Here is a 12,931-nt window from a genome sequence, read left to right on the forward strand (position 1 = left end):
TAACATTTCTTAATACACATCATTCTACCATGTTTATTTTCTTGATAGTGACTATGGCTATGAGAGACATGGAGAGAGCCAGTGTGTCCCAGCTTTCTGGTACAACCCAGCTTCCCCTTCAAAAGACTGCAGCCTTGGTCAAAGCTACCTTAACAGCACTGGGTAAGCCCAATGCATGAAGGAACTCCATTCATTATTGTCCGTTCACAACTCGTGGTCCATTCACAATGCTGAAATGAAAGGGAGTGTGCCTTCATTGAAAAGGATGAGTATAGATTGGGTAAGTTTGCATCAAGAGGGTTTTGATGGAAACTGAGGAAATATTTAGCCAATGATAGCTTGTTTAGAAACCATCAGAAGAAATTATCCACCAGAAATACCATTGATCTCTAGAAAATTATAATTGCTGTTTCATTAAAACCTCCATTGCCGGCCTTACTTTTCTGGCTTCAACTGTAGTATATAGATATTACAGCACTCCCTAGTGGAAGATCAGTGCACATTCTCAAACACTAACAGTTGACACATCAAATAAAATGCACAAGCCACATTCTAGCCACTTCTGGAAGAAGCTAAGGACACTTAGAACACTTTCGGTAATTGTCTCGTGTTATCTCTCACTACCCACCTTGTTACCCTCAGAGACACTTGGTAGAGGTTTTCCTGGAAATGGGTTATTTCATTCTTTTAAAAATTGATTATTTTATTTATTTACATTTCAAATGTTGTCCCCCTTTTCGGTCTCCCCTCCATGAACCCAGCATTTTGCTGCATACAGGAAACACAAAGACAAACACTACCTCAGAGAAGGCATCATTTTTAATAGCTGAGCTGTATTCCATTGTGTAAATGTATCAGACCTTCAAAGACCTCATTCTAATACTTCTCAAACTATTCCACAAAATAGAAATGGAAGGAACACTATCTAATTCGTACAATGAAGCCACCATTATTCTGATACCTAAGCCAAACAATGACCCAACAAAGAAAGAGAACACATCAAAAAAATAATTCAACATGATCAAGTAGGCTTTATCCTAGGAATGCAGAGATGGTTCAATATATGGAAATCCATCAACGTAATTCACTATATAAACAAACTCAAGGGAAAAAAAAATCACATGATCATCATTTTCTTTAATGCTTCTGTGACCCAGGAGAGATCTGTAGAGTGGGCAGGTGGGACCATGACACCCTTCACATGTTTTGATGGCTCTTATGGTTACCTAAGGTTCTCTGGGTCAGCTTCATATTTGGGACATCTGGAGTGAAGCTAATTTCTTCATTTGTAACAATTTCCCACACAGGGTGGAGAGGTTGCTGGTGTTCCAGACAACTTTCAGAGAAGCAAGACCCTGAGTGCTCTGGGCTCCACTCTCATGTCTGCCTGTGTTTCTTCTACCATATTAGCCAAGTTGTTCATATTCCTTTACTTTGACTCTGTATGGTTGCAGAGAGTAGTGGGTAGTCTAGTAACTGTAGACTATCTAATTGTCTGCCATGTGCTAAGGAAACTTAAACATGGATGGGTGTGCTGAGTAGTCTGAAATACTTTAGAGCTATTGTCTTTTTAAGGTAAATATTTCATTTGAGGGAGGGGGCTATTCCTAGATGCTGGGTTGGACATTTTAATGATTTATTGTAGTGTTTTTGTAGGAATATGGTTTAAAAATTTAAACAATTTAGTGCCAATTGAACAGTTTGAATGTAAGATGAACTGTAAGAGAACAAGGAAGAAAAAAACATAATGGTCAAATGCAATCATCTGCAAAAGGCAGCTTCTAGCCTCCACATCATTTGGAAACCATTAGAAATGAATTCTTTTAGGATATATCACATATGAGCATGACATCTAGAGCTAGATCTACTTTTAAGCAACATAGGTATGCAAACAGCAAATAGTTAACTAAATCAGAAAAAGATAAAAAGATAAAAAATTCTATTCACTCTTTTCTTTGAAGGATTTTCTATAGGTATCTATAGACACCTCCAGATTTTCCAACTTTGGCCTATATTATACGTTACCAACAGAGTTTTCTTGGTAGCCATATAAAAAGGAAGTGGTTGACATAAAGTTTACTTTATGAGGCAATATTTATAAGATGCTAATCCTGACTAAAAACTATCTTGTAAGTAGAAATAGCCCAGAAAGATGACCTAAAATAATTTGATTTAATTAAATCAGCGATGATCAAAAGGACTGCAGAATATATAGATTAGATAGAGATAGAGAGATAGATAGAGAGAGAGAACCAATCAAAAGGTGGAAATAATTTTAATATTGTACTTTGTTTAATGTGATATAACATAACTATTGTCATTTCATTATGCTATATTAACTACATCTCAAGCCTTGATAGTCATATGTGAAGAGCAATTGCCATACTGGATAGCAATGATATGGACATATTTCAGTAGACAGTTGATAATGATGTAATATAATTTCATTTGAGCCAGGAGCTATCTACAACGTTTGATTTGCATCATCATGTGATCTCAGAAGAAGGAATAGAGGGCAGGTGCGATCCAGTTGTGGGGCAGTGTTAAGAAAGAAAACTCGGATATAATGGAGGACTGATGTCATCTAGGCTTTTGTGGCTTTGGGTTTTTCACAATAAGATAGCATAGATCAATTGATTATTCTTGATACAGAGGGTGAAGGAAGTCAAGACTTGGTGGTGTTGATAGTGGGAGTGGTGGGGTAATGCAGAGAGTGGTAACAATGGGATATTTTTATGTGGTCTTCTTAGAACATCAATGTTAGTGATGATGCATAGACCATGGACTTTCTGGAAGTAATCACTGTGTGTCAGGTCAGAGGTCAAAGCAAGCACTTGGGTCAGAGTTCAATGCAATTGCTGGGATGTTGCCCACATTTAATGCCATTACCATAGAAGTTGCCAGTGTTTTGTAGGGAAGTTTCCCAGGAAAACCCCTTTAGTAAGGTTGTCTTACTTTAGCAGAGTTGAGTAGGAGTTTAAAAATGTGCTCCTAATGTGACATTTGTGTTGAGGAAATAATATTTTAGAAAACAGAGAAAATATGTTATAAAATAGCCCAGTGACTCCAGGGTAAAAGTTATGAGTTTTATTTTTATTTTTACCAGACATTCTATTAGTGATATCCCGGTATGGAGAGAAGATAGGGAGAAACTGTCTGATTAGGGGGAGTTAAAATTTTGATGGTCTAACTGCTTCCTGGTACAGAGAAAGTTGGAGGCGGCCTTGGGGAAATAGAGCAGACCCTCGCTGACAGACAGAGGTGTACTTGGTTGCTTTTCCTGCTTCTCTAGTCTAGTGCTTGCCTCCTCCTCTGTTGTGTGTGAGTCAGGCATTGATTTTTCTGGGCTAGTTTAGACACTGATCAGATCCCTGGTGCACCAGGTGGGATCGATAATAATGTTTAAGGAGCCAGCCTTCCTGAGATGTGGGGAGAGCAGCTCCTGAGCATTGTTTGTCTTGAGTAGCTGGAGTTTTGGAGACTTACCTTTTATGAGCAACTGTGAGAAGTATTTTTCTTTGCTTCTTTTCTCTTGCCCTTCCTTCCTAACAAACACAGACAAACACGCACACACAGATGCACACACACATACACATATATACACGCATATGCATACATTTATACATCCATGAATACACACATACACATACAGCATTTCAATACACATAAACACACTCACATGCATAAACACACACATACACAAAAGACATACACACAAATACACAGACATACATATACACATGTGAATACATGAACACACATAAACACACATACATGCACTCATGTGTGCATAAACATGTACACATACATACATATAAACATACAACATACATACACACATATACATACATATATACATCTATGCATACACATTGATACACATGCACATGCATGCCCATACACAGATACATACACACAAATATGTATATATGCATATTTATATATACACACAAATACACATACAGACATGCAGAAACGCACACATGCACACATACATATTCATATAGACATAACATATGGCAGAAGCCATAATGGGACAAGCTAATAATTAGTAGGTGATCATCCTGAAATGGCTTGCCTTGGATTATTATATAATCTACTACAAGTGAGCTCTTAATCAGCAAGGCTGTAAGGGACTTATTTTTAGGAAAGATACCTGCTATTAATATGCTTTTCTTCTTATTATTACTATTATTAAACATATGTAACAATCACTAAGCTATAGCACACCCTTTTAGAGCAGATCTCTGCAGATCCATGAAGATGTACTCTCTTGTGGTGATGCTATATAGACAAATAGATGACTTCTTAAGTCTTAATGATGATCCTATAAGAATTCCTAAAATTATATCAATGATTATTATTAAGCTCTTTATAGTGGGACTGTTATTAGGTCTCTTTCTCATAGTCAAATCTGCATTGAGAACTCTGCCAGTCTCCCAAGTGTCGTCAGTTAAATGCTCTTAGATAATAACCAGACTTTCTCCTACCCAGAGCACATTCCAAGAGGTTGTAAAACAATTAACCAAAGGTCACTAATAGGGAACTAATGATTTATTACAGGTGCTGGGACAGAAGATAAAATATTGCCTGGGTTTATCTATATAAAACTTCACTAATTTCTTAGTTATAGTTTTAAACCTTCAGCAAACCTGTGGAGCTAGACAGGTGATGCATGTTTAGCCAGATAATTACTCCTAATGGAAATGCATGCAAACATTCTCTGCTGTAGACTTCTATTTCAATTTATGATTTGATTTTTGGTGTGAACTTGTGATGAACTTTGTAACATGTGACCATGTACTCTGAAAGATGCATAAGTACTGAGGACAGAGACAAAGAGTAGCAGTAGTAGTAGTGGTTCATTAGGAGCCGTTCAGCCCTTCTTTTCCTTTTCCCCTGCCTAAGATTCTTTCCTTTAGAACTTTTCCCTTATTAGAATTTTTTCCTTTTCCCCACTTAGGACCTTTCCACTTTCTCCCTTAGATAGCTTTCACAGGAAACTTTTTACACTTAGTAATAAACTCTATAATAACTTTTCTAAGTGCCTTTTCTTCCCGAGACCTCAGGCTAGCAGGCATAAGTTAGAACCCAGCAGTTCCTGCTGAGACAGAATGAAGAAGGCCACATTACCTAATCCTCTGCTGGTAGGCTACAGGTGTTAATCACCTAAGCCTGCAGTCTTTTACCCTCAGAAGAAGTTTTTAGGACTTTTTAAAAGTTATCCTCAGCATTCCAGTACAGGTCAGTGAGCCAGAAAGCCCTGAGACCCTCAGACTTTAAAGCCATCATCAGAGTCCTACTCTGTGCCCCTGCCACTACCCTCTCAGGGCCAGGAGGCTCCTGGCATACATACACACGTACATACACACATACACACCCCTGCATACATGTGACTACACAGACATTCAAGCATGCTCATACTCATATACACATATACATACACACATATACAGACACATACATACACACACATAAACACACACATGCTTAACACATATGTGTGGGCACATAAATACACACACACACACACACACACATCCTAGAAACTACATTGTCAAAACTGTTTTTTTTGTTTGTTTGTTTTTTTGTTTTTGTCACATCTCTTTAGGTATCGGAGGATTGTATCCAACAACTGCACAGATGGGTTAAGAGACAAGTATTCTGCTAAGACTCAGTTGTGTCCTGGAAAAGCTCCTCGGGGCCTCCATGTGGTCACCACTGATGGGCGCCTGGTGGCAGAACAGGGCCATAATGCAACTTTCATCGTTCTAATGGAGGAGGTAGGTGACCACTTTTGTGTCTGCAGTCAGAACCAGATGCTGACAATTCCTTGATGTCAGTAAAAGAAGGAAACAGAGATCTAACATTCTCATGAGCTGCCCAGCTATCACACTGATGTCAAGAGTGAGAAACGAAGGCAAGAGAGTAATATGTAGAAACCCCTTCATCACCTGTAAGGAAGACCCAGCCCACAGTGCATCTGAAAGAGCTTGCTTGCTTGTTCACTTGTTCTCCCTTTATTCTTCCCTCTTTTCTTCTTTTCTCTATCCCTCTCTCTCCCCTCCCTCCCTTTCATATCCTTTGTGTTTTGCCTTGAACTCAGAACCTTGGCTCTCAGCTAGAGTCCCAGCCTTTTTTTTTTTTTTTTTTTTTTTTTTCCTTGAGACAGTCTCATCTTGCCTCTCTTCACACAGGGACTCACTCAGGACTTGAAGTCACAGTGCAGCCCACTTGCATTCAAACTTGTATTTCACCTGTACTGGGATTATCACTTGTGCCATTATGACCTACCTGGATATATTCTTTAGGGTTCTCCTTAGTTTCTGCTTTGAAAATATTTATCCACATAAGGATACAACCTGTAAAACGTGAGTGATGGAGGTGACATTCAAATCATAGCTGTTGATTTTCAGAGCCTCTCTCGCTTTATTCTAACCCTTAACCTCACTAATTAAAAAAGACCACAAGGTTTTAAAGAGTCTTGAACCTATGAATGTGAGGACGGAGAAGATGACCGAAATAATTTTTAAAGATAACTTTATGCAGAACACAGACAGCATGGGTTACTTCTCCATAAGCAACCAACTTCATTAATTCATCGCTTAGTGTCATTTGCCATCCAGGCAGTCAAGTGTATGCTATCACTCTGGTCCACTCATCTGCTTCTTGCTCCCTGTGGGAGATGTTCCTTCTGCCTAAACCAGGGACTTTCCTAGCACTCTGCTGGAATAGTAGAACTGGAAGGCTTGCCTGATTGACAACACCCTCTAAATTTATATGCAAATTGCTCTGGGCTCTCGAGATCTTGGAAAGGGAGCAAAGCAAGCCAGATTTTTTTTTTTTCACTAGTCTGAACACCTCAGAGCCTTTAAAGTCCAAACCACACTGTGAGGAAAGGTGCAGGTTTCTTATCCTGACCTGGCAGATACCTCAACCTTCCCTCACATTGGTGCTTGAATTAGAGGACTTTAAGATTCACAGAAGAGGTCGTTATCACATTTCCACTAGAGAGTTTTCAGGACCAGAGCTATAAAAACTTTCTCAAATGGATGTGAAGAGCTATGATCTTATCCATTTCAATTGCCTGCAGTTCATTTCCACTTTCATTTACATTTGTATACTCAAGGGTAGTTGACATCAGGAGAGGGTCAAGAGAGCATCCATCAGCAGTTCATTCACATCTCTACATTGCCATGGTGGGAGTAGTGCAAAGAGAAGCTGTGCCCAGCACACAATTTTGGGGCACAATCTTTTGATTTGTATGTTAGTCAGATGTTTTGTTTCTAGAAAAGATTTTCTGGGTCACAGATTCAGAAAGTTCAGCCTACGGTCTGTTTGCTACATATTCATAAACAGACATGGTTTTTAACGTTCTTCATTCTGGACCTTTATTTTATGGTCTGCTTTATACATTTACCCAAAGTGTTGATGCAGTGTGGGGGTGTGTAATAAGCATGGGGCTTAACTTTGACTCTGAGAGGCAAACCATCAGCTCGAGGAGGTAGTGTATTCAGCTGAACCACTGCATATCATGTTAGAGGTAATATCGGAGGTGTGCTTGGATTTCCAAGGGCAGAGACATCTGTGAGCTGAATCACTGAGAGAGAGCCTGGCTTAAGCGGGTTTCAGGAAATTCTAGGAAAGAACAAGAAAGTAATTTTAGATAGCATGCAGTATTCATCTGTAGAATGGAAATAATGATTGACCTCCTATTGTTATTTTGAAGATGGCATTTAATACATGTTAAGTGACTAATACATCACTTAAACTTAATAACGGATATCCAAAAATATAATGAAATTATGGTCTGGTAATTAAAGGAATTAGTGTTGAAAGTAGGCTGTCTATATTCAAAACTTGGTTCTTCTTGCTGCTAGCCATGTGGCTTTAATGTAATATTTTTTTGTGAGTATTTTCTCCCACTTAAAAAGTGCAGAGCGTAACACTTCCTATTACTATAAATAGAAAGTAATACTTTCTTTTTTTATTGATTTATTTATTTACACTTCAAATGTTATCCTCCTTCTCGGTTTCCCCTCTGCAAACCCTCTATTTCATCTCCCCCTACCTCTATGAGGGTACTCCCCACCCACTCCCACCTCACTGCCCTACTGGGGAGCATCAAACCTTCTCAGAACCAAGGGTCTCCCTTTCCATTAATGCCAGAGAAGACCATGCTCTGCTACATATGCAGCTGGAGCCATGGGTCCCTCCATGTGTACTCTTTGGTTGGTGGATTAGTCCGTGGGAACTCTGGTGGGGTGGGGTCTGGTTCATTGATATTGTTCTTCCTATGAGGTTCCAAACCCATCAGCTCCTTCAGTCCTTCCCCTAACTCTTCCATTGGGATCTTTGTGCTCAGTCAGATGGTTGGCTGCAAGCATTCACTTCTGTATTTGTAAGGCTCTGTCAGAGCCTCTCAGGTGACAGTTATACTAGGCTTCTGTCAGCAAGCGCTTCTTGGGGTCGGGTCGGCAATCACAGCTAGGTTTGGTGTCTGCAGATAGGATGGATCCTTAGGTGGGGCAGTCTCTGGATGGCCTTTCCTTCAGTTTCTGCTCTACTCTTTGTCCCTGTATTTCCTTTAAACAGGAACAATTCTGGGTTAACATTTTTGAGATGGGTGGGTGGCCCCATCCTTCAACCAGGGGCTGTGCCTAACCTCTAGATATGGTCTCTACAGGTTCTCTCGCCCCTTTGTTGAAAATAATACTTTCTATTACTAAAACCTTCATTACCTTTCTCTGGATGTTCATACATATACATGTCCAGAGAGATGGATACAGCACTCAAAGCTTTCTACAATATAAAGTTGAAAGGATAAACTGCTTGGGTTGCTTAAACTATGTAACAAAGTAATGGCTTTACTTTATTGCTGTAATTATCATGCCACAGGAGAGGTAAGCCATGGTTGTGAGGGATCAGGGTGTGTGGCCCTCCTATTTCAAAATATTGGATAGACTCCTTTTTATCATTATTGTCGGAGTAATACCAAATGAAGCAGTCCCAAGGTTGGGCCCACAGGTCCCCAGACCTTGCCCATACCTTGTCATAGAAATTATCTTGTGCTTGAGACAGCACTGGAAAGTTTCAGGATAATGTTGATGCTTTGCAAATCAGTACCAGATAAAAGTCTATCAGAAGCTTGTGAAGGAGACCAGACCAATTTCTGTTCCTTTGCAGGGTGACCTCCAAAGGACAAACATCCAGCTTGACTTTGGGGATGGGGTTGCTGTGTCCTATGCCAACTTCAGCCCCATTGAGGATGGCATCAGGCATGTGTATAAGAGTGCGGGGATCTTCCAGGTGACAGCCTATGCGGAGAACAACCTTGGCTCGGACACAGCTTTCCTCTTCCTGCACGTGGTTTGTAAGTAGCAATGAATGATCCCCTATATCCCCTTTTTTCCCTCTATCTATCCAGACACCACTTTCTAGAGTTCAGAGCTGAAGCCAGTTTCACTATGGCTCCAAAAATCATCTACATCAAAATGCTGAAATGCATGTTCAGTTATAATTCAATTTTACCATGCAGAAATAGATTACTTATTTTAAAGGTATAGGTAACATTACCAAAGCTCTTCAGTTTGTAACTCCATTCTGAAAGGTTGGTGCATATAAGTATGCACATGCAGACTCGGATGTAGATAAAATGTCTTTTTTTCCTTTGCTTTAGAGATTACTGAAAAATAAATAAAAATGGAAGCCATCTAGTTGATGGTCCTAGGTTCATTCTTGAGTCAAAAATGCATAAATGGAACTAAATGTTTGGCTCAACCAAAGAGCCCAAGGAAGATTTAAAAAACATGTGTTTCAGTTGCTTTCAGAAATCGTATATGTTTAAAAACATAAAATCTTCATATATCCAAGGTTATTTCAAGTTCATGATATTATAAATAACAATTGGGGGTTGTGATATAGTCAGTTTCAATGATACTGACTGCTTCTTGGCAGGAAGAGCCACTAAGATTCCAGGCTGTTATTTTACGCTGGATGCTTTATGGGTTTCACCCATCCTGAGATTTGAATCATGTTAACAGAAACATAAATACTACTGTTTCTGGATTATGGTCTAAGTGGGTGTTGATGTGGGCACACTGACTCAACACACCTCATCAGCAAAATCTATGGGTTTAAAGGCATCTATGGTTTTTATTTTAGCAGCAGCCTTTCCCTTATACATGAGGAAAGTATTTCAAGATTCAAAGAATTCTTAAAACCTCAAGTTGTACCAATCCCTGAATATGGCATTTATTCTCTAATGCTAATTTATAGCATATATATCTCACAGATAAACTGAATAAACACATGACTCATTTCATGGTTAGGTCAGCCACAGCACAGCACATAATCATAATAATCAGAATATTCTATTGAAAATGTATGATTTTTGTTTACTTTTGGATTTTCCATTTAATAATTTCAGTCTACAATTGGCAATGAATAACTGAAATTTTACCAAGTGAAAATGGATCAGCAGGGACTGCTGAGTAGCCCATAATGTCTTTCTCATAATATGTCACATAAAAGGAAAATTACATGTTATGAAAGAGTTGAGGTGAATAAGAAAAATTCCATTCCTGTTAATAACCTAGTGACTGTATAAAATCTTGCATGTAAATAGCACATTCTTAAAGAGCCCTGGCAATCAGTGAGCCATTTTGTCTTCTAGTAAAGAAAACAAAGCATTAGATAATAAAAATGTATATGAAGAAACTTGGACTGTAGATAAATGATGTCCCTACCATGCCAGTCTGTAATACATAACCTCCAGATTAATTTCAGTTTTAAAATGGCTTAAGTCTAAGTACTACCTGGCCTCATAGGGTTCTGGTACTAATAAAAGTGAACTGAGCAGGATACTCCCAACCACTCACTAAGTCATTCAGAAAATATTTATAGAGTTCTTAATGTGTGTAAGGGACTCTACCAGGCACTTAGAGAGTCATCAATGAAACTGCGATCCTGCCCTTGTGTTATTTTCATTCTATTGAAAAAGGAGAGCTACTTTAAGAGATGAGTCACAAACAGACAGAGTGTTGAAGGTCCATGCAGAACCACTGCAGTCTGTCTCTGCCAGCAACACTGGATTAGGAGCCCATATGAGCTGTATGCCTCTTATTCATGGGACCAGACTTTGGAGTGTTCAGACTTTGATCATAACTCTTTTGAATGTCTAATATTGTCCAATCTCCTTAGTCCGTATAAAAATTGAACTCCTCATCTCTTAGATTACAGGGAAGCTATGGGAATCGAACTGGATGTTGTACATGCTGGGGGCACCCAAGAGCATCCTAGGCATGGTCGGCCACTAGGATGATGCATAGAGCTTAGCACATGACTTCATCCTTGGCTATGTCTCTTCTAGAGATGATATCCAAAGCAAACCCATCAAATGAAAAGAAATGAGTTAGAGAGGTGAGCCCGTCCGCAAGATGTCTGCTGTAGAGACGTTAGGACCCGAGTTTGCATTCCCAGAACCCTTATAATGCCCATGGCTATAATATACATCTGTAATCTTAACACTGAGGGGAGGGGGCACATGGAGACTGGTAGACCTAGGAAACTGTTTGGCAAGCCTGCCTAGCCAAATTAGTGAGTGACAAGTTCAGGGAGTGATCCTGTCTCAAAGAAAAAAAAAAATCAAAGAACATACCTGATGTCAAAACTCTAGGTTTCATTCACATGTGCACATATAATTGCAGGTCACATGCATAGACATACAAGCACATACATAAAACATGCATGCATGCACACACACACATGAGAGAGAGAAAGAGAGAGAGATAGAGAACAGTTGATGGAGAGAGAAAAATTGAACTTGAAAATTGATAGAGATAGAGAAGGAAAGAGCAGCAGGGATGGGTTTACACTTTATACTCTTGGTTTTGTGCACGAAAGAGGAAATGTTCCTTGAAACTTTTATTGTGCTCATAATTTCCTACAAATCAATCATGGCTGCATTTACCAGACAGTTAGTACAGTGGAAACTGCTCTTGGCCTCACCTTGGGCCATTAACTAACAAAAGTAGTTGTTAGCCACCCATAATAACCAATTTCACACAGATTATTGGGCTTCTATCAAAAGGGGTACCGTGTGACAGGAAGAATTTCAGAGTTTGCCATGTTCCGTCTGATCCACTCAGCTCTCTTTTCGTTGTTCTGCAATCTATTTCAGTGTTATAGCTTGGAACTGGCTCAGGATCTTTGTTCTAAAATCGGCTCATTGGTATTGTTTGTTTTAATTAGTTTTAGTCAAACCTGATTGGCTTGAAACTGGAATAAATATGACCACATTAACCAATTCACATAAACTCCATCTATTTTATGTCTGGCATAATCTTGGAAAGAGGGTAGTTTTATTGCCTTGGGTCTCAGAGAACCCTCCAAGACCTGCAAGAGGCAGGAAGTGGGAAAGAATTTCAATTTCTAGGATTATAGTCATGTACAGTTTGGCTCAACTGTGAAATGCCTAAGGTTCTCATGAGGCAGCTTAGGGAAGGAGTTCCATTCCATCTGGGGAATGGAGTACAAATGGGCTTCCAGCTTGAAAGAACTATCTTCCCAGTGGGTAAAGAACAGGAGACCTGGACCCAGGCATTAGACTCTGCAGTGCAGAGCATTAGACAGTCATATTTCTCCTAACACTCCAGGCTAGCCCATTTCTAGTGTGCTCTACATCCCTGACCAGAGGAACACAAGTCGCTGTGAGATTTTCATTAACCCTTGAATATGAGTAAATAAAGCTTTGAAGAGCTTGTCAATGTTTTCTCGCACCTTGTGGTTTTGTGGCTGACGTCAGGTAGAACATGTAAAAGTAATACAGATTTGCTCGTTTAAAATAATTAAAGTGTCAGCCAAGTGTATGTATGAAGTGCCAAGGTTGAAAGCATGTGCTGGTAACGAATCTTGTGTTTCCATATGTCTG

At 39.4% G+C, this 12,931-nt stretch overlaps 1 protein-coding gene across 1 annotated transcript in view; it reads left to right on the plus strand.

Annotated features, from left to right (window-relative positions):
• The window catches only part of Sorcs3 (sortilin related VPS10 domain containing receptor 3), a 588,549-nt gene that overhangs the window by 543,603 nt on the left and 32,015 nt on the right, over positions 1–12,931 (plus strand). The window contains exons 17-19 of the mRNA XM_076924035.1: positions 49–162; positions 5,612–5,783; positions 9,187–9,373. Of these exons, the coding sequence (XP_076780150.1) occupies positions 49–162; positions 5,612–5,783; positions 9,187–9,373 (473 nt within the window). The remainder of the gene's footprint in view (positions 1–48; positions 163–5,611; positions 5,784–9,186; positions 9,374–12,931) is intronic.

Source organism: Arvicanthis niloticus, chromosome 1 (assembly GCF_011762505.2).
Source record: "Arvicanthis niloticus isolate mArvNil1 chromosome 1, mArvNil1.pat.X, whole genome shotgun sequence".
NCBI lineage: Eukaryota > Metazoa > Chordata > Mammalia > Rodentia > Muridae > Arvicanthis > Arvicanthis niloticus.